At 39.5% G+C, this 22,119-nt stretch overlaps 2 protein-coding genes across 3 annotated transcripts; both read right to left on the minus strand.

Moving 5' to 3' along the window:
- Positions 1 to 212: 212 nt before the first annotated feature.
- LOC102702992 (WRKY DNA-binding transcription factor 70-like) lies at positions 213 to 1,841 on the minus strand. The gene is made up of 3 exons (XM_015843082.2): positions 1,251 to 1,841; positions 996 to 1,100; positions 213 to 884 (listed from the first exon to the last, which is right to left on the minus strand). Exons 1-3 carry the CDS (start codon positions 1,643 to 1,645, stop codon positions 434 to 436), a joined length of 951 nt encoding a protein of 316 aa, XP_015698568.2. The 5' UTR covers positions 1,646 to 1,841; the 3' UTR covers positions 213 to 433.
- A 12,092-nt stretch (positions 1,842 to 13,933) lies between these two features.
- LOC102703265 (WRKY transcription factor 44-like) lies at positions 13,934 to 18,072 on the minus strand. 2 transcript variants are annotated; one of them, XM_040529660.1, is made up of 4 exons: positions 17,776 to 18,072; positions 17,448 to 17,558; positions 16,074 to 16,607; positions 13,934 to 13,968 (listed from the first exon to the last, which is right to left on the minus strand). In XM_040529660.1, the coding sequence occupies exons 1-4, from the start codon at positions 18,048 to 18,050 to the stop codon at positions 13,962 to 13,964; spliced, it is 927 nt and encodes a 308-aa protein (XP_040385594.1). In that variant the 5' UTR covers positions 18,051 to 18,072; the 3' UTR covers positions 13,934 to 13,961. The 2 variants fall into 2 exon arrangements, with proteins under 2 accessions (XP_040385594.1, XP_040385593.1); XM_040529659.1 differs by lacking the exon at positions 13,934 to 13,968 and having other exon boundaries at positions 15,912 to 16,607.
- Between the last annotated feature and the right edge of the window lie 4,047 nt (positions 18,073 to 22,119).

Raw genomic sequence — 22,119 nt, forward strand, 5'->3', positions numbered from 1 at the left:
TGCATGCCACTCTAATTAAACATATGATTTCCCAAATAGGGTATTGTTGTATCGTACGATAAACAGAGCTAGCACAACTAGTTTATGCGAGTCTGAAAAGGAGAGAAATAGATAGATCTGGAGCAGGCAGAATCCAATGCACGCTGGATATTCCAAGAGATAAGACATTTGAACTAAAATTAAGCTAACATATAGTTTCTGTCTCTCTTTTAAATCGTTTGATTAATGTTGCTTTCTGAAGGAAAGCAAGCTTATTTCTGTGCCTTGTAATTGCAAATAATTCAGTCTGTAAGCGCAAAAGCGTACATAATGATACAACTTCTCTCTCTTTTTTATGAAATGGTATCACTGCACAAAATGTATGTCCTAATTAATTAGCTCGTTTGTTGATGTGTTACACATAGATCAATTTAATTGGCAGTCACCATACTTTTCAAACCCACAGTGCATTTGCATCCATTTCCCAGTTGATGTCCAAATCTAAGGGTGCATACGCAGTCAGATCGAACAGCACATCGGTGGTCAGTTCATCAGCTGCCGGCAGCATGTCAAGAAGCTTGTTGCAGTCCTCAACAATGGCTGATGATGAACAGGTGACGGAGATGTTGCTGCACTGGCTTCTGTCGCCGGCGTGTGCCACAGGCTGCTGATCGCTGCTGCTGCTCGGACTCTGGCAATGGGTCTCCGTGCTATTTTGTGATGCTTCCACGACGACATGATCATCGGCTGCAGGGCTCTTGCAGCAGGTGTGTTGGCCGTAGTAGACCACTGTGTACATGATGGGATGATCACCATTGTTGGCGTAGTTCAGGTCTTCTCGTTGCTGCACCGTCTTTGTTGCCTTGCACTTCTCTTCCTGCCTGTATGTGCATCTGTAGTAGCTCCTGCACAGTTCAGATTGACACAAACTTGATTAATTAAGGGAGTTTATTAATTGCAGAAAACTATTAATCCATCTATGCATGTCTGCAACTATATTTGTTTTTCATACATACCTTGGGTGTTTGGAGTTGTTGATGTGCTTCTGTCCATATTTCCTCCACTGGTGACCGTCGTAGTGCGGCACAGGTGTTTCAAGCGACACCGAGTCACCAAATCTCCTGTTTATGATCAATCGGCAAGGGAAAAAAAATCATTAAAATCAAGGACAGAAGCAATTAACGTGATGCCACCAAGATAGCTAGATGGAGAGTACATGCTAGCAAATGATTAGGACTGAAAAAGATGAGAGAAAAAACAAATTGCTGTACCTTCTTTTGTGTTGGCGAAGGGGCTTGGCGTCGTGATCCTGAGCTGCCTTGCTGCTGCAGTGATCATCATCGTCATCAGAAGAGGAGGAAATCTTGCTAACTCTCCTTTTGTCATCCACATGATCATGTGCAGAATCTGAGGAGGAGAGCAGAAGCGGCTGCAGCTGGGACATGGCCTTCCTGGAGCAGTCGAGGATGTCCTCCAACATCTGAGCCGCGATGCCGCAGCGCTCGTCGGCCTGAAGCACCGGCAGCACGATGGCCCGGAGCTGCGTCACCAGAGACTGCCCCCTGCTTATCTCCCTCAACGCCGCCAGGTGGTCGCAGCAAACCGAAGAAGGATGTTGATCAGCAACTAGAGACCTCTTCTTGCTGCTGCTGCTGCTCTTCATCATCTTCTAATCTCCCAGTTAAGATCTCAAGCTCTCAGCTGACAAGCTATCCAAATCCAATCAAGCTAGCTAGCTATATATATGGTCTGATAGATGAACTTAATCGGTGCTGGGTGTGTGGAAGAATGGAATTAAAGGTGATTAATTAAGGGAGATAATCACCTGGCTTTGTGGCAGTATGGTTAACCAAGTTTGTCAGAAGAGTGTGCTCGATTGAGGCCTACTTTAATGTGGCTATATATATATATACATGGGATGTGCAGAACGATGGTGTACAGTGGGGCCCTGCAAATACCTCATCTAAGCCAACTTGTGTCCTAATATAATCTGCTCAGGCAACTACAGGGGGAGATCAGCACATGCATGTTGGACTATCAGTAGAATAAGTTTGAACATAGACTAATTTGCAAGTTGGCTAGCTAGATTAATATACAAAATATAAGAAGAAGAACCTTCATACATCCTGCAGTGCTGCATAAACTAAATTAAACTGCAGTCGCACGCATGCTAAATGGAGCTGATATGAACTTAATTACCTTCTTCCTTAGTGCTAGCGTGATAGATCATCACCAGGTATATAATCCAACACCAACTATATATATAAAGTCTATTCAGTTCTAATTAATCACCCTGGACTCTTTTTACGCGGTTCAGTTTTGGACCACTAATTTGTCATGAATCACTACCGCAGATTATACTCCAACCGTGTGGTATATAACTTGCAACTAAATTACCACTACTACTAATTAAGTCTCTACTACAACTATGCACTATATACACTAGAGACGGTGTTAACTTCGTCCACACATACTACTGCATAGGAGATTAGCGAGTTAGTTTTGAGGATGAATTAGGCTGGGTAAAGAAGAGTACACTACTGCAAAATATAATTCTTGTACCATGTACTCACATAGGAGCTAGTACATATATATCGACTGGTGAAGCTTGCAAGTCTGCCCATCAATGGTCATGCCGACTGAATTAAAGCTCACGTCACCATAATTAATTTCGTCACCCTGGCATGCTTGTTGCATGGTAAATTCATAGTCCCTAGGTAGCCCTGAACATAATTATAATTGGCATCTGTATATATGGTCCAGTAGCATTTAGGGGCTGTTTAGTTCCCAAATATTTTTTAAAAACATTACATTAAATCTTTGGACATCTAAATAAAGCATTAAATATATATAAACATAAAAACTAATTACACAGTTATGAAGGAAATAGTGAGACAAATATTTTAAGTCTAATTAGGACATGATTAGCCATAAGCGCTACAGTAACCAACATGTGCTAATGTCGGATTAATTAGACTCAAAAGATTCGTCTCACGGTTTCTAGGTGAAATCTGAAATTTGTTTTGTAATTAGACTAAGGTCGCGTTCGCCACCCCTAATTAGATAACTAACTTTCCTCGTTTTCCGCGCGCATGCTTCCCGAACTGCTAAACGGTATATTTTTTGCAAAAAATTTCTATAAGAAAGTTGTTTTCAAAAATCATGTTAATTTATTTTATATTTTTTAATAATTAATAACTAATTAATCATGTACTAATCCATTACTACCTTTTCCGCGCCAGATAACTAACCCCCTCTCTCCCCATACTACCGAACGTGACCTAAGTTTAATACTTCAAATATGTGTTTAAAGTTTTGATGTGATGTTTTTGCAAAAATCTTTTGCAAACTAAGCAACCCCTTAATTAAGAAACAACAAAGTAGGGCCTTCGAACATGTGCATCACTTTCAGTGGCTCCATCTCTGATGTATAGCAAAGAAATAATGAATTTAACGGAGAAACATGTGCATGATTTTCAGCAGTCGAGCCAGAATTACTATAGTCTTGCTTCTAGAAGAAGCATGCAAAAATTTTGATCAGGTTGAAGGGTGGTAGTGTGTAGTTTAAATTTCCGGTAGAGCTCCCAATCCCCACCCCATGGAGGTATGACAAAATTTACAATAACCAGTTAAAATACGCTATAATTCGCATGAAATTCAAGAAAAAAATTGACTTCCTGAGTTTCAGTTGCTGACCAACGAAATTCATTCAACATTTTGGGAAAACTGAACTGGGTTGTCAAAATTCTGATCAGAGAATGAATTTGCAAGGAAAACAAGAGAGAGGGTGCGAAAAAAAAATAAAAAAAAATGTTACAAGCTGGCTCGAACATGTGATGGATATGTATGAATGAACGAAAGTGTATACATTAAATTTGAATTAGATCAAAAGGCATCCGAAAATTCGAGCAGAAACAGGTATCGGGCCAGGCTGGTAACACCGATTATTGCGCAAACCAACTGGTTTTTCAAATCGTTGGTAGTGTTTGGGGGTGGTAGTTATGAGGAGGAAAAAATAGTACTTCAATGGAGAAATGAACCGTTGGATCTCAATCAAACCATTAGAAAAATGAGTATTTTAAAGAAAAAATATTTGAATGTATGATGCTTAACTATTTCCCGTTGCCTAACAGAACCAACATTTACAATATTTTATTCTAATATCGTAATAAAAATCCATCCACATATATATACTCTAGGGGTCCCCTAGAAACATAATCCTCCTATGTAACTTGAACCACTTGCCACTACATCAATTATCCAAGTATATTTGTGGATCCACCGTTGAGTCATTCATTAACTCATCTAGTTTACTTGGTATATAAAAATTCACAATTATTCCATCAGTTCAGATGTCATGAATACATTTTGAAGTCTTTGTGTTGCCAATTATACAATGAAAATTGCTCATCATTCCCCTTCTGGTAGACGTGGTTTCCATAGTGTTTCTTCCTTTCGTATTCTAAAATGTTTTGACTATGCTTATATTTATCTATGAGTTTTACTTTCATTCTTTCTTTTGTACTGCGAGGTACCAGTACCTCGAGGTACTGATATCCTAACTCATGCAATCCACCCCACGACTAAGCTGGTACCTCGAGTTACTATGCAATCGTGACTGTTCGATCTATCATCACCAACAGTCAGGATTTTAGTATCAACTTGATCATGAAGTGGATAGCACGAGTAAGAATTTTAGTATCTCGCGTTACAACAAGAAGGATGGGAATAAAGCTCTTTATATATATTACTGTATAGAGATTTGCTCTGGTCCAACAAAAAGAATCTCGATCAAGGTACCAGTACTTCACGGTACTAAATCATTTTCCACCGATGGATCTAGCTAAGTAGTGTGGGCATTGTTAGATCCAACGATCAGAAATGATTTGGTATCATAAGGTACCAATACCTCGAGGTACTTTTTATTGGACTGAAGCAAATCTCTATTGTATATTGGTTAGATATATGTACAAATTCATTAGCATCCAGAAAGCCTTACATTGTGAAACAGACGTAGTATACAACAATGTATCGTGTGACATCATTACTAATGAAAGAGCATTTTTTTCATCCTTAAGGAGATACTATAAGGTACTAGTACCTTTTGGTATCTTAGATACTAGAAGATATCAAATTTTACATAAAAATAGTGATACCTACGTACTCAAGGATGGGAAAAATGCTCCTAATGAAAATATTGCTGCCCTGTTGCTGAATTGTCTTGGTTGCTGGGCAGTTTTGCTCTTTGCCGTAGGCACATCTTTAGTAGCTCCTGTAAGAAAATTGTGGGCAGCGTTCATAAATCAATTAAAATGAAAAAGAAAACAATTGTTGATCGCATGTCTAGGGTATACAATCCTTTCATTTTTGAACAATATTTTTTACGAAGACGAAAGCCATCTATACCTCGGAAGGCTGGGATACGGCACTCTGCTGATGTACTTCTGTCCATGTTTCTTCCAATGGTGACCCTCATAGCTTGGTGTATCAGTTATAGACTTATAGTGATCTGGCTTGTTCTTCATTAATTCTCCTACATTCAAAATAAAAGAAGAGTTTGATCAATTTCTAATCTATATATTAGTTGATGATACACATTCTTTAATTTCCTATGAAACATCAAGAAATTAATCACCACACTGATTTATTATTGCAAATTACCCCCTTCTGTCCTCTGTATTGTAAGATTAGATCCCTGCATGATGCTTTTCTTCTTAATATAAGCTAATGGCAGAGCTCATGCCATTTCCTTAAAAAATATTCAAATTATGCATCATTTCTTAGGCCTAATTTTGGAACGTAGGATTTTTTTATCAGAATCAAGTCACCCCTTGCATACGGGGGCAGAGCACATAGGATGAGTAATATGATCTTTGCTTGACATTTGAATTTTCACAATCCTTTTTGATAAAATTTCAATGAGATTATGAACCTAAGACAACTGTTCAAAGACTAAAGAGAACTTCAATTCAAGGAAATGTTTTTAGTTGACCAATTAATATATAGAAACATAGAATATATTTATTTATTCCAATTCTAAGAAAGAAAGCACTGTATATCTCTTTTTATAACCAGTCATTGACTTGAGATATTTGCTCTGGTTCAACAAAAAGTATCTCGAGATACCGGTCACTCGAGGTACTAAATTATTTTTCACCATTGAATCTAGCTAAACAGGATGTGCACTGTTAAATCTAACGATTAGAAATAATTTGGTATCACGAAATACCGGTATCTCAAGCTACTTTTTGTTAAACTGAAGCAAATCTCCATTGACTTTTGTTAATTTTCCTCTTTCTTCGTGTAATATTGATGACACAGTGTCCTCCTGTAATATTGACTCGGGTCCTCGATCCTGTGCATGATGAGTACTGTATATATGGGTCATGAGTCTTAGGATATATTAGGGGAGGCTGCAAGAATCACGATGACAGGATCGAGGACCGGAGTCAGCATTCAAAGTCCACTAATTGGACTTGTTCCGTATATATTAATTGGCTAACCGATTCCCTTTCATCTCGAAAGATCAAGCTAGCTAGCAATCAGCTGGTATGTACTTGATCGGAAGACAATATCATTTATCAGGATAAAAAGTATGCAACCGAGTGCAGTGGCCTGAGTAGTACCTAAAGTCTTGAGTTTAAATCTTTATAGAAGTATATGAATTTTAGATTAGATAATTGAGGGGCTAAGTCCTCTATTTGGCTAAGTTTCAAAAATATAATGGCCGCGTGTATATCAGCTAAGTTTAAAAAAATAGGAGCATATATATATATATATATATATATATATATATATATATATATATATATATATATATATATATATATATAAATCACTTACCAGGAGGACTGATCAAGCAAATGAATATTCATTATATTACTGTCAAGTCAAATACTAATACTAGCAATTTTACCGTTCTTGATAATGAACAGGTACTGTATCTTCTAGCATAAAATTTAGTGAATCAGCTACTTGGTATCTCAAGGTACTGAAATTAAAATTTTCAGCGTAAATTTTAATAACTAGAGATACTTTTTTCTTAAAATTACACAATGTTATTAGGACAGTTTACCATCTTTAAGTACTTCTAGCCCTCTAGATATTAAAATTTTAGTATCTCGAGGTATAAAACAACTATAAGAACTAAATTTTATACTAAAAAGTATAATATAGTACGATGGTAAAATTGCTCATGTTATTATATTAAATGTGGTTAGGGCTATTATTAAAGATTCATTGGACAGCCGACATCTATTTGTATTAGTTCAACTTAATCTAAGTTCTACGGAAAATGATCTCACAATAACTTTTATGCTATTTAGAAAGAAAGCTAAGTAGATTGTGTTGATAACTACCTTTAATTATGGACAATAGTAAAATTTATATCTAACTATGTATTTTTATAAGTATATTAAATATTTTATTTTAAACTATGGTAAGATATATTTATCAATTTATCTATTTTAAAATGATATATGACACACAATTTTATTATAGAGTTATATATTTTAGTTCCAACACATATTAGCGGTGTAGTATAATAAAATTAAATTTATTAAATCCATAGCAATGGACGGCTCACATCGAATAATCATTGGATGGTACATTAAAAAAATCCTTAATTATAGGCTTCTTAGTATCTCTAAAACATGTGTGTATGTAGTTTTCTCTACAGAGTTATAGAAGCCCATTCATATTATGCATCTATACCTCATGAATGGTTGCATTTGGTGCAAAACGAACGTTGGTAAGTACGGTTCATTGAAGATGACCGAAAGCATGAATAATCTATTTAGATGTATGCATTCTACTTATGCAAAGCCGTGATATAACGATAAATAATGTATTAACTTAATGCAATTCACTTAGTTTAAATATAGCTTTTATTATGTACTAAAAGTATGAAGTAACTATTTGTCAACAGGCAATTATGGAAGTATATTACTCCCTAAACCCTAAACAAGGAAGCAAATTAAGCTAACAAAAATTAAACATATAATTACACACACCTAAATACTCTATGTGCATTTCCATGGGTCATAGAAGGAGAACATGTCAATAGAGTTTATTCAACCACGGGTCATATGCAACGATATCATTGATTGAGTACATATATATATATATGTAGGCATATGTGGTATGTATGGACGGCCCTAGGCCTAAGTCCATCACCTCCTTTAAAATTATATAAATTTATTATATAAATTTTAAAAAGTAGTTAATACAATAGCTTAGTCTTACTCTTTTAGGGCATCTTTGGTTTAGAGGAATTTTAGAGAAATTGAACTATTTTCTCTGAAATTCCTGTAAAATTCCTGTGATATGAAGAAACCTTTAATTTTATTTTAAGTTCCCTACCTAATTGTATGCTAGCAATATATATACTTGTGCATATGTACATGCGTAGATCATGCAGTGCCAATGTTGGACCAGCTTAAAAAACATATGAGTCCACACGCGTATATACTCAAATCAGTACATGGGGCCAACCGATGAAATTGACACGTACGTACGGCTAGTGTATTAATCGCAGATTAAAGCGCGCTTGTTCGGATTAAATTCCAGGGGTCAGCTGAAAGTTATTTCTGCGGTGACAAGAAGCTGCGAACGACAGCTAGGTGACGTCAGCGGTTGTGACGTCATGGACACAAATCGTGCTACTCGTGTGCGAGAGCGACCGTCGTACCGTGAGTTGACAAGCATATAAAGGCAGCCCTGCTTTTGTTTTGGTCGATGTGTCCACGATAAAAAGCTATCTACTTTAGCTAAATCTCAGTATAATTATCTTCTATTTTATCTATTTTTAATCTATTTATTCTTTACTTTTATAAACTCTAATGCAATAATTACTCATAAATAAATTTTTTTTAAGAACACAAGTATGAGCAAAAAATGATCTTATTTTGAAATGGATACAGTAGAAAGTGTTTTTAAGAGATTAAGAATTATAATCCAAGAATTAAAAAACACCTTTTATAATAGTTCAGGACTAGGGCTGTGTTCGGCCGAGGGGGGAAGAGGGTAAGTTATCCGGCGCGAAAAACGTATTAATAGATTAGTACATAATTAATTAATTATTAATTATTAAAAATATATAAAATAGAATAATATGATTCTTTAAAACAACTTTCTTATAGAAAATTTTCGCAAAAAATATATCGTTTAGCAGTTCGGGAAGCGTGCGCGTGGAAAACGAGGGCTCTTAGATATCTAAGCTGGCTGCCGAACGGGGCCTAGGGAGTTCATGTAATATAGATGGCTAGCGGTAGGGTTCAAAAGTAAGTGAAAACAACAGTTTTTATAATCCAAGTAGTTATGTTGGGACAAATTTGAATCCCAAAGATAAAAGTATATTTTAGGGTAGAGAGGACCATGTGGAAAATATTGAAGAGGAGAGAAATCTATGATCTGTTGTATATTGCACTGACCCTCTGGGTATATTTATAGGGTATATAGGAGATAGAAACTTAGAGTACAAGATAAATATTCTATCATATCTCTCTAAGATTTTATCTTTATCTCTAGAGTTTCTATTGAACTCTGTTATCTCTAACCGTATGTATCTATATCTCTAACATCCACCCCCGCTCTAAACTGAGGCATGTCCTGCTACTGCATCGGCCACTAGGGCCGATTACGTGGCCACACAGACCACTTGCGCCTCTCACGGTACCTAGGCCGCTGCCTCCGGGTCAAACGAGTACCCTCGTCCATGTAGTGAGGCGAAACGACCGAGGGAGTGGGTTATATAGGCAGACAGTTCATCTTCATCGATGGACCACCATACTTACCCGCTAGCGAAGACGGAAGCACTAGGAACATGTGCCACTTCATCTTAGCCACAAGTGCTGCCACATTACTAGGCCACCAGTGCTAATTTGTTATCGCTGGTGGCCCTTTCTCTTATCATGGACCAGAACATCACTAGCGCATATTCTTACAGTCCACTAGCTATCTTTTTTGATACTGTCGGCTAAAATCACTTTTGTAGGATCGCAACAGAGTAAAGGAACTACCAGAGGGGGGTGAATGATAGGTAGATCAAAAACCAAATCTTTTCGTGGAAATAAAAGATTACCTTCACAAAAGCCTTACCGAGGTCTCCGGTCGCACTGCGTTTATGCCACCGGTCAGACCGTCGTTATGTGGCCGGTCAGACCGCTCGCATAACCTCGGTTAGACCGACGTTGAGTGGTCGGTCAGACCGTCAGCCTACCTGCGGTTAGATCGTTGGGATCCTGGAAAAACGCCGAGAACCAATTTTCCTCACCACCAAAGCCTACACAAGAGAGGATGTCGAAGCCTCAGTACTGGGGTTAGATAAAAGAAATTTAGGAATCCAGTACTGAGACACACGACCAGTAGATCCAATAGACATATATCGTCGTGCAAAAACAGTTTGAGAATTTTTCGAAAAGTCTCTACGAGGCCGGTCTGACCGAGGTGCAGTAGCCGATCTGACCGGGTGCCAGTCTGCCTGCTTTTGAACCTTCGGTCTAAGCGGTGTCTGGTCTAACCGTGGCTCAGTAGCCGGTTTGACCAGTCCTCAGTCTGACCGTGCAACCCACTGCGGTCTGACCGGTTTCCTTGAAGAAAAAACAGATTTTTGCAGCTTAGATTTTGCAAAAGCCATTTCTCTCTCCTTTTTCTGCTTACGAGCTAATCTGAAACAAAAACCAACAAGAAGTTCATCTTTTCCACAGAAGGAGCAATTATATTTTTGTTTAGAAATAGATGGTTTTGAAACTTTTGTTTTTGTTTCTTTCTGTGTTTCAGAAGGAGAGGACATAAACCAGCAGACTTAAACACGGTTTTTTCATTACTGGGTTTTGTCAAAGTCTTGAAACCAACACCTTTGTTGCAGCTAGTCACTTTAGATTGATTCAAAATCATGTTAAGTTGTTTCTTACCATCAAAAAATCTTTTCAAAGAACTTTTCAAATAAGAAACCTCCTTTTCAAGATTAGCACAGTTTTTGCAATCAACCTTGACACCTTTGCTATTACGACACTTGGGGCAAGACAACACTTCATTAGTTTTCACAATTTCTTCCATGTACTCAACACTAGCTAAAGCAAATTTTAGCTTCATCTTGTTTGATGTGCATGTTGAGCAATCCGAAACATCACGGTGTTGTTTTAACTTTTTAGCACAAAGCATGCTAAACATCGAACTAGCATAAAAAGCAGTTTGATATTTTTTTTCAACATCTTTCTAGTTAAAAATAACTCATCACAAGTGCTTGTAAGCAAAGCAAAACCAAGAGCAAGAGAAGATCTAGTTTTCAAATCATGTGAAACATTGACATCTCTAATTTTCGAAATTTCATGCATCAAAACCTCACAATTTTTGCAATCATCATCATTAGGAATAAGAGATTTTAATCTATAAATTTCAGCATTAAGAGATTCAATGATAAATTCTTGTTTTTTATACATTTTCTCACACTTCTTATTTTTTGCACTCAAGACATGAATTGCTTCTTCAAGGGAACTCACCTCATTGTCATCATATTCTGAATCTGATTCACCACGCGACATGAGGCAGATACCAGAGATGTTCTTTGCTTTATCTTCATCTTCACTCTCTCTACCTACATCGCTTAGAGGCTCAAAAGCGGCGTAGACTTGATTCAGCATCTTCTTGAGGTTCTCTTTGGTCCTCCTTCCCTGGAATGTGCTCTTGAACTTGGACTTATCGTCCTTGGTCTTGTCTCCATCATTATCTTCCTTCTTGCCTCTCCCGAGCTTAGGACAATGCGAGCGGATGTGATCAAGCATACCACACTCGAAGCAATGAGCTGGTCCTCCTCTTCTCCTGTACCTGACATTGTTCATAGCTCGAGAAATCTTGTTAGCAGCCAAAGCCAAATCCTCCTTCTCGAATTGTACGAGTTTCTCATCGAACATGGCATTAATCAAAGCAAGAGCGGTAGAATTAGATGGTGAAGCACTAACATCAAATGAAGTTGAGGGAGAAAACAAAGCACTAGATTTAGAATCAATTTTAAGAGAGAGGATATTCATCTCGTGTGTTTTGAGTTTTGTGTAAAGAGAATCCAAAGTCAAAGTAGACATGTCAGTAGATTCTTGAATAGTAGTAACTTTCATCTCCCAAACAGACATTTCGAGACCATTCAAAAAGTGACGAGAGATCTCAGATTGAGAATAAGTAACATCATAGGCAGAATCAACAGATCTAAGATTACTCAAAATTTTATTAAACCTAGCAAGATAATCATCCAAAGTTTCTCCAGGTTTCATCTCAAATTTGATATAATCCTTTTTGAAAAGATCTCGACGAAGTTCTTTTATGTTAGTTGTTCCTTGATGAAAGTTTTTCAAAGCATTCCAGATCTCATTAGCAGTTTTAAGATGCGAAACGCGATCAAAATCTAAACGAGAAATCCCACTTAATAAAATATTTCAAGTTTTGCAATTGTTGCTAAACTCGGTTTTCAAAGCAGGAGTATTAATCTGTCCAGGAATCTCATATGGCTGAGCAACTTTTTGCCAAACATCATAATCTTCAGCCATAATATAAGATTGTATCTTATCACACCAATAAGGAAAATCCAATCCATCAAAAACATGAGGCTTCGTAGTAAATTTGTGAGTCATGGCAATAAAACTCTAGATCGGTTACAATCAAAAAAAACTTTAGATCGGTTAAAATCCAAAGAAGAAAACGAGGCTCTGATACCACTTGTAGGATCGCAACAGAGTAAAAGAACTACCAGAGGGGGGTCAATGGTAGGTAGATCAAAATCCAAATCTTTTCGCGGAAATAAAAGATTACCTTCACAAAAGCCTTACCGAAGCCTCCGGTCGCACTACGTTTATGCCACCGGTCAAACCGCCGTTATGTGGCCGGTTAGACCGCTCGTATAACCTCGATCAGACCGACGTTGAGTGGCCGGTCAGACCGACATTGAGTGGCCGGTCAGACCGCCAGCCTACCTGCGGTTAGACCGTCGGGATCTTGGAAAAACCCCGATCGATAAAGCTTCAAGATGTTGATTGAATCTCTTGACTTTCATTGATCAACTAGTGTTTACAAAGTGCATAGAAAGCACTCCTAACCAAAACTTTCGATATAATATCAAAATAGAGTCGAAACCCTAACTTTTCTCTCAAACGGCACAAAAAAGCTCTCCGGGGGCATACCTCTCGGTACTTATTTATAACCTCGACATGGATATGCAAGGCCCACGTATCTAGCACGAATTAGGACTCCCAATCTCATGGGAAACATATCCTTAACTGTAACTAACCATATCTCTATCTCTAATACAACAAATCTTCTCAAATCCGGACTCTATCCGAACTTAACTTCCATATCCCATACGCACACAATATCTCCATCGTATGCCACATGGAATCTTCACCACCACGTGCATTGAACTCTAGCCTAAGTATCCCGCATGATATCTCGACCGCCGGACGTCAACATATCTCCAAGTTGACTCCCGATCCATCACCGGCAACACTCTCCCGAAGCATCAAGTCACCTACACATGAATCAAACAAAGAAACCATATTCCGAGACCAAGCTATCTCCAACTTGACTCATGATTAGCAAAACAACAGTACCCATATGTATATAAACCAATTAGAAGTCGAATTCACAAAGAACAAATCTGAAACCGAAAAGAAAACCGAAAACTGAAACTTTCGGGGCTGACCTGCCGGTCTGACCGCCCAGATACCTGCGGTCTGACCACAGTTATCTGAAAGGTCTGACCGCCCGGTCAATTTTCATAAAAACATTTAACTCGCAAACCACCAATTTATTTATCACAGAAACATATAGATCACTCGATAATCTTTATTAGTTTATCATGCTAGTCATGATCAGAAAGTAACAATAATCTCATCTTCCTCTAAGAAAGAGGGAAAAAAATTAAAGCAACATCTAATACACACAGTAGTACAAGAGGGAGTTGATGCATGGATGGATGTGTGACAAGTCATATGTGTCTAGAAACTGAACAAATTGTTGATGCTTCCGTCGAAGATATCGTCGATAAGATCATTATTAGAGTACAAGATAAATATTCTATCATATCTCTCTAAGATTTTATCTTTATCTCTAGAGTTTCTATTGAACTCTGTTATCTCTAACCGTATATATCTATATCTCTAACATCCACCCCCGCTCTAAACTGAGGCATGTCCTGCTACCGCATCGGCCACTAGGGCCGATTACGTGGCCACACAGACCACTTGCACCTCACACGGTACCTAGGCCGCTGCCTCCGGGTCAAACGAGTACCCTCATCCATGTAGTGAGGCGAAACGACTGAGGGAGTGGGTTATATAGGCAAACAGTTCATCTTCACCGATGGACCACCATACTTACCCGCTAGCAAAGACGGAAGCACTAGGAACATGTGTCGCTTCATCTTAGCCACAAGTGCTGCCACATTACTAGGCCACCAGTGCTAATTTGTTATCGCTGGTGGCCCTTTCTCTTATCATGGACCAGAACATCACTAGCGCATATTCTTACAGTCCACTAGCTATCTTTTTTGATACCGTCGGCTAAAATCACTTTTGTAAGATCGCAACAGAGTAAAGGAACTACCAGAGGGGGGTGAATGGTAGGTAGATCAAAAACCAAATCTTTTCGCGGAAATAAAAGATTACCTTCACAAAAGCCTTACCGAGGTCTCCGGTCGCACTGCGTTTATGCCACCGGTCAGACCGCTTGCATAACCTCGGTCAGACCAACGTTGAGTGGTCGGTCAGACCGCCAGCCTACCTGCGGTTAGACCTTCGGGATCCTGGAAAAAAGCCGATCGATAAAGCTTCAAGATGTAGATTGAATCTCTCGACTTTTATTGATCAACCAGTGTTTACAAAGTGCATAAGAAAGCACTCCTAACCAAAACTTTCGATCTAATATCAAAATAGAGTCGAAACCCTAACTTTTCTCTCAAACGGCACAAAAAAGCTCTCCGGGGGCATACCCCTCGGTACCTATTTATAACAATATTTTATTGCGAATAATTCCGACAACCTCAGGGGAAAAAAGGGCATTTACTTATTATAGAGATGGTGCGATTTGACTATTTTTTTTTAGCCCTACCTACATCCCCTGTCTTACGAGAAAGAACGGGGGTTCGCCGAGAGAAAACCAAATTAGTAAAGGAAACCCGCGCTTAGGGAAGGTGAGGTGAACTAGCAATTCCTTCTGTCGTGTATCCTCGATTGACGCGGCCTCAGATGCTTCAATTGTAGATTTACCCCTCGGTACCTATTTATAACCTCGACATGGATATACAAGGCCCACGTATCTAGCACGAATTAGGACTCCCAATCTCATGGGAAACATATCCTTAACCATAACTAACCATATCTCTATCTCTAATGCAACAAATCTTCTCAAATCCGGACTCTATCCGAACTCAACTTCCATATCCCATACGCACACAATATCTCCATCGTATGCCACATGGAATCTTCACCACCACGTGCATTGAACTCTAGCCTAAGTATCCCACATGATATCTCGACCGCCGGACGTCAACTTATCTTCAAGTTGACTCCCGATCCATCACCGGCAACACTCTCCCAAGGCATCAAGTCACCTACACATGAATCAAACAAAGAAACCATATTCCGAGACCAAACTATCTCCAACATGACTCATGATTAGCAAAATAACAGTACCCATACGTATAGAAACCAATTAGAAGTCGAATTCACGAAGAACAAATCTAAAACCAAAAAGAAAACCGAAAGCTAAAACTTTCGAGGCTGACCTGCCGGTCTGACCGCCCAGATACCTACGGTCTGACCACAGTTATCTGAAAGGTCTGACCACCCATATAACTACGGTCTGATCGCCCGGTCAATTTTCATAAAAACATTTAACTCGCAAACCACCAATTTATTTATCATAGAAACATGTAGATCACTCCATGATCTTTAGTAGTTTATCATGCTAGTCATGGTCAGAAAGTAACAATAATCTCATCTTCCTCTAAGAAAGAGGGAAAAAAATTAAAGCAACATCCAATACACACAGTAGTACAAGAGGGAGTTGATGCATGGATGGATGTGTGACAAGTCATATGTGTCTAGAAACTGAACAAATTGTTGATGCTTCCGTCGAAGATATCGTCGATAAGATCATTATTAAGGACCAAATAGCCCATCCAATTACCGTCCGGCACTGCCATGTGCACCGGCGACCTGATCGGGCCGGTCAAGTCCATCTCCTGGACCACAGCAGAATTAGCCGAGGTGGCGGTCGTCGGAGTAAACGTATTGTCCCAGCAGCAGTCATCACCGGAGGCGATCAACTGCCGGCAGAAGTCGCCGTGCTGACCACTCCAACTTGCCTCGCCGCTACTACCAGTGCTGCTCCATGTAGTAGTGATGATATCCGACGAAGACGAGGTCGGCGGTGATACAGATTCAGCAGCACTGCCGGCGGTAGGGACGATGGTGGTCTCGAGGATGACCGGCGCGACCGATTCGACGGACTTGCAGGTGTGCTCCGAGATGTACGCCACCGTGTACCGTGCTGCTCCGCCGCCGCCACCGTCGTCGTTGCGCTGCACTGTCTTTTTGGCGCCGCAGCCCTGGTCTGTGCTGTTGGTGCACCGGTAGTAACTCCTGCATTTTAATTTGCATGCTAGTTAATTATTTAGGTGCATCCATATATCATATCATTACTTGCAACTAGCTTACTTATCAAGTATACAGTTGCTGATTAACACGTGAGATTTTAATTAGCTGATTGACTGAGAGATGAGATGTAAGAAGCATATGCAAAATGTAATTCAATCAATCAGCGGATAGATATCATCACTGCAAGTTATTTTCGTCTTAATTGGATGCATATATTGTCTCCACCGTGAAGTCGTGAACCACGACATGCCAGCAAGCAAGCTGATCGACGAATTCAGTAGTGGTCAGCAAGCTAGCTTATTGGGTTTGTTTGGAGGAGTTTTAGATTTTTAGAAGCAACTGTTTGGTAGCCAGCTTCTAAAAATCTAAAAAATCTCTTAACCTAGTTTCTGGATTCTTAGTTCATCTTTTAAAATCTGTAATTGAAACTGTAAACCATTTAGAACAGTTTCTGACAGAAACAGTTTTTAAGAAAAACTATAGTGGGAAGAAGCTCTTCAAATAGGTCCAATATATAGTGGGCACTCGCTACACATGCATACGTCCAATTCAAAGGATTGTTCCCCGTATCCGAGGGAAAGCCCAGCTAGCACCCACTGTGTGGACACCGACACGTCGTAAACATATATATAACGATGATATCGAGCTTAGTTAGTCTCTGAAACTAAATTGGGGAAAAAACGGACTAGTACGTACTACGACTGAATCTAATTAAATTTGATCATAACATTAGCTAGGAAAGTACGAATTTTGCAAACACTGAATGAATGCGCTAGCTAGTACTGATTACATACATATGGATCATCAACAGATTGCTATGTATACCTGGGGTACTTGGCACCTTCAATTTGCTTCTGACCATATTTCCTCCACTGATACCCATCGAAATCTGGCACAGTCGTTACCATTGTCGATGTTGTACTCTGCTGTTTCCTCCTGCAAATATACGTAACGTTTAATGATGGACCATACATACATATTATATATGCTAGCTAGCTAGAGACGAATAATTACCGTTTAACGGTCAGCGTGTATAAATTGTTCCATGCATTTTACCTTCGAATAAAATGGGGAAAACAAAAGGTTGTGCGGTGTGCATGCTATTAATCGAGTCGCGAGCTAGAAATGAGAGCTTGAAGAGTTAATTAATTACCTTGTTTTGCTGCAACGAAGAGGCTCATCGCGGCCATCAGCTGCCATCTCCTGATCATCTGCGTCGTCAAGGCGCAGCTTCAGTACAATATTATTCTTGTCCCGGAGTCTCTTCCTTCCCCGGGACACAATCTTCGTTGCCAGCCCCGGCGGCAAGCGCTCGCCGCCGACGGCAGTGGTGTCGGCGAGTGCAGCAGCAGTCGTCGGGGTCGGGAAGAGCAGGTGTTGCAGCTCCCTCTCCCTCCCTACCACCCTGCACCAGTAGGCGGCCTCCATCTGTTCGATCGATTCCTGTATACGATCGGTTTGCTCGATCAATTTTTGCTGGTTGGGGTGGTTGTATATATATGTGCTGGAACGGTGCAACCTGGACTGGGCTGGCGTGGATCAGGTTTTTCTTTTTTTTTTCTTTTTCTTTTTTGCGATTAAGAAGGCAGCACATGAAGTAAAAGATCTTTCTATAGCTATTTAATAGTATAATAGTAGAATTAGATACTATAAAATTTAAAACTGTAAGATAATGAATTTCTATATGATTATTTTTCAAAAAAAGTATATCGTTTAAGTAGTTTAGTTTTTCAAAAAAAATATATATCGTTTAAGTAGTTTAGAAAATGTGCATAAAAAATATGAGAAAAAAAACGGCGTAAAAGAACGCAGCTTAAGCCTTGTTTAGTTTCCAAAAGTTTTTTTCAAAAATATCACATCAAATCTTTGGACACCTAAATAAAGCATTAAACATGGATAAACCAAAAAAATAATTGCACAGTTACGGAAGAAATCTTGAGACGAATCTTTTGAGCCTAATTAGAAAGTGATTAGCCATAAGTGCTACAGTAACCAACATGTGCTAATGACGGGTTAATTAGGCTCAAAAAATTCGTCTCGCGGTTTCCAACCGGAATATGAAATTTGTTTTGTAATTAGACTACGTTTAATACTTCAAATATATATAAAAACTTAATGTGATGTTTTTGTAAAATTTTTTTACAAACTAAACAGTCTCGATGGATGGATCTGCCTCTCGTTCCTCACGTGGTACCTGCATCTATCATATCCTTGTTATATTCCCTCCTTAATTTCTGGCAAGGGAACTGCGGGCATGCATATTCACACGATATATCTTGACACCTTTACTGCTTACGTTCGAACTGATCAATCACCTCGATACGCGTTAATTGTCACACATCATAACCGTCCAATCTCGCTAACCAAGGTATATCCTACGGATCACGTTTTTTATGTAATTTCTACGTAACAACAGAGGAGCGATATTTAAATTACTAATCAGATTGCAAGTCGTGAACAACGCTTGGATCTCTGACCTCCGCGGGACACTTATTGTTCCGGTCATCGGCTAATTTCTCCTTCTCTCGGATGCGGTATATCAGATCCGGCTTTCGCCGGGGTCTCAGGACCGTCTCTACTGGCGGTGGACCCGCGACCAACGCTATTCGACGCGCTCGGCCTACCAGGCCTTCTTCTTCGGCCAGCAGCTCCTCCCTTGCGCTGATCTGCTCTGGCATGCTAAAGGCCCAGCAAAGTGCAAGTTCTTCTTTGGCGCCTTTCAGCGCCGTTGTTGGACAGCGGACCTGCTCCTTAGACGCGGCTTTGATTCCCACTCCACCTGCCCCTTCTGTGCCCAGTATTCTGAGACAGCGAACCACATCCTTATCGACTATGTGTTCGCTAGACAGATCTGGCTCTTGGTTCTAACAATCGTCCATCTCTCCATCTAGGGGTGCCTATCTTCAGGACTGGTGGCCATCGTCGAGAGCCCTCCTTCCGAAGCATCTGAAGGCCAGTTTTGACTCCCTTGTCCTTCTTATCTCCTGGCAGCTCTGGTTGGAACGCAATCGCCGGGTTTTCGATCACGAGCTTTCTTCCCTCTAGGATGTGCTCCAAGCCATCCGTTCGGAGGGCCTGCTGTGGTCCTCCGATGGGATAGCACCCCTTGGCACATTGTTAGGAGATTAGCGTACCGTAACAACTGTGTTTCACTCTCTTGGGCGTTCTTTTGGGAAATTAGCTTGTAGCGTCTAGGCTCTCTCTCCTGCGTTGTTTTCCTTGGTGGTCCCTGCTGGAGGCCAGTCTGGCCGTATGCGTCGTGTATCAACACTCTTTATCTTCTAATTTATTGACGTGCAATTATTTTGCGCGTTCGAGAAAAGATTGCGAGTCGTACGTAGTGAAAAATGTGTGAAAAACACAACCGGTCAAAACATCATATGTAATACTTTTATATACGTATTCATAGTGATTTAAAAGTCAAAGCTGGAAAATAAACTTGAGTAAAAAATCTTAAAATTGATCAACTTTAAATTTAAGGTTGAAAAATTAAATTTTATGTTATAAGCACAATCTAAAGTCAAAATATGAGGGTGCATATTGGCTCCATCATTCATCTAGATGTAGATCAACAATTAACATCCAAGAAGACTGGCAAGCAACTAGGTAGTGTTGAGTCTTTGAGTCAACTAATAAGTTAGTCCATCTTTCAATAAGTCATTCTTGTTGGCACGTACTGTGTGTACTCCCACACTGTGGGTACATAGATCGACAGGTTTACACACCGTTGACGTCATGCCGCTGACATAAGCAAGCTAGCAGATCGACACAGTGCACATGCATGTCTCAGTCGTCTGTTAATATTGGTCAATTAATTAGGCATCGTTTAGTTGCCAAAAAGTTTTGGTAAAAAGATCACGTCGAACGTTTGACTGGATGTCGGAAGGGGTTTTCGGACACGAATGAAAAAATAAATTTCACAGCTCGTCTGAAAACCGCGAGACGAATCTTTTGAGCCTAATTAATCCGTCATTAGCACATGTTGGTCACTGTAGCACTTATGGCTAATCATGTACTAATTAGGCTTAAAAGATTCGTCTCACGATTTTCTCCATAACTGTATATTAATTTTTATTTTCATCTATATTTAATGTTTCATTTAAGTATTTAAAGATTCGATGTGATATTTTATAAAAAGTTTTTGGGAACGGGCCTTCGTCCAGATGTCCCGGTCAAGACCTCTGACGTCCATACTCTACGGTGAATGGCCTTCAATTAACAAGGTCGTTTAACGGTGGTGTAGCTAGTTATAAAAGTAAACGTATGGAAATATCGTATTATACTTTTACGTACGTGGTAAGCTACGCTATCAATATGACCTTGGTTTCCATCTCTTTTGAGTGTGTTCTATATTGCGTACTTCTAGGTGAGTCCGTAAGAGTGGTGTGTGCGCATAATACGTATGTATGTGTTTTTTTAACTGAAAAGGTTTTAATAACTAGCAGACGATAATATTAGATAGTATATTATAGTAATCGCTTATAGCTAAGGGTGAGTGTAATATATCTTGTCTAACTAGCTGTGCCAATCACAGATTGAAGCTTCCAGTGATTATGATCATGATATGCAGTTCTCACACGCCATGGGCTGGACGCCGGTGCACCTTGGTTGCCTCACGCCTTGCTGGGCCAAGCGCGCCGTTGTGGGCTGTGGCCTCGCGTGCTGCTGGTGGGATAACGTTGTCGCCGTCACCGCACATTAGCAGGTCAAATTGGTCTAAAATTTACGTAATGGTACAAGGTACCAAAACAGAAATATCCGTATTTTTTAAGAAGTAAAAAAATATATTGGATGCTCTTTTAGGAACACCCACTTTAATCTTAAAAGTTGCAAATAGCTAGAAATTCATATATTAATAAAAAAATTCTAGATATTCCCACATTATCGAGGAAATAAAAGATCTTAGCTAAAAACCCACCTTGCACACTAAGCCTGGATAATTTAGACATAAATACCGCGGCTATGTGTCATACTAATTTAGACTGTATCTGCATATACGTGACCTCCCATAATGCACTAGGGATACAAATAGAAAGAAATGGCAAAGATAGATAACTATTTTGAAGTACCTAAGAACACAGAATCTTTAGTCACCCAATAACCTAAGAAAAGCTTTGAATGAGTTAGATCATATTATATTAATCTCAGCGGCGGAACTGGCGTGTGGGCAGGGAGTCTTTAGCCCCCTCTACAAGCGCCGGAACCATAGAGACCCCCTAATACCCTCTATAAATTTCTTCCATGGATATGTTACCAAGTGTATCTAGAAAAATTAAAACATATGAGATAACGTTTCAATTTATGTTAGACTGTTTTGGTCATCCGGTCAGACCCCCTACTATTTTTTGCTAGATCTGCCCCTGATTAATCTGAACCATTGCAATGGTGGGGAGAGGAAGTGTCCCTAGGTCTTATAGGACGCCACCCCTCTACCGCCACCAACCCGTCGCCACTTTCCCTCATCGTCCCACCACCAGTAGCGCTATGGAGAAGACGA

This window comes from Oryza brachyantha, chromosome 12, assembly GCF_000231095.2.
Source record: "Oryza brachyantha chromosome 12, ObraRS2, whole genome shotgun sequence".
NCBI classification, from domain to species: Eukaryota; Viridiplantae; Streptophyta; class Magnoliopsida; order Poales; family Poaceae; genus Oryza; species Oryza brachyantha.

Excerpts from the sequence above, each read along its gene's own strand:
- LOC102702992 (XM_015843082.2), bottom strand. The coding sequence starts at position 1,645 with ATGATGAAGAGCAGCAGCAGCAGCAAGAAGAGGTCTCTAGTTGCTGAT. Across the intron at positions 1,101-1,250 it reads CTTCGCCAACACAAAAGAAG|GAGATTTGGTGACTCGGTGT; the intron begins GTACAGCAATTT and ends GATCATAAACAG. Across the intron at positions 885-995 it reads AACAACTCCAAACACCCAAG|GAGCTACTACAGATGCACAT; the intron begins GTATGTATGAAA and ends TGAACTGTGCAG.
- LOC102703265 (XM_040529660.1), bottom strand. The coding sequence starts at position 18,050 with ATGGAGGCCGCCTACTGGTGCAGGGTGGTAGGGAGGGAGAGGGAGCTG. Across the intron at positions 17,559-17,775 it reads CTTCGTTGCAGCAAAACAAG|GAGGAAACAGCAGAGTACAA; the intron begins GTAATTAATTAA and ends GTATATTTGCAG. Across the intron at positions 16,608-17,447 it reads GAAGGTGCCAAGTACCCCAG|GAGTTACTACCGGTGCACCA; the intron begins GTATACATAGCA and ends ATTAAAATGCAG.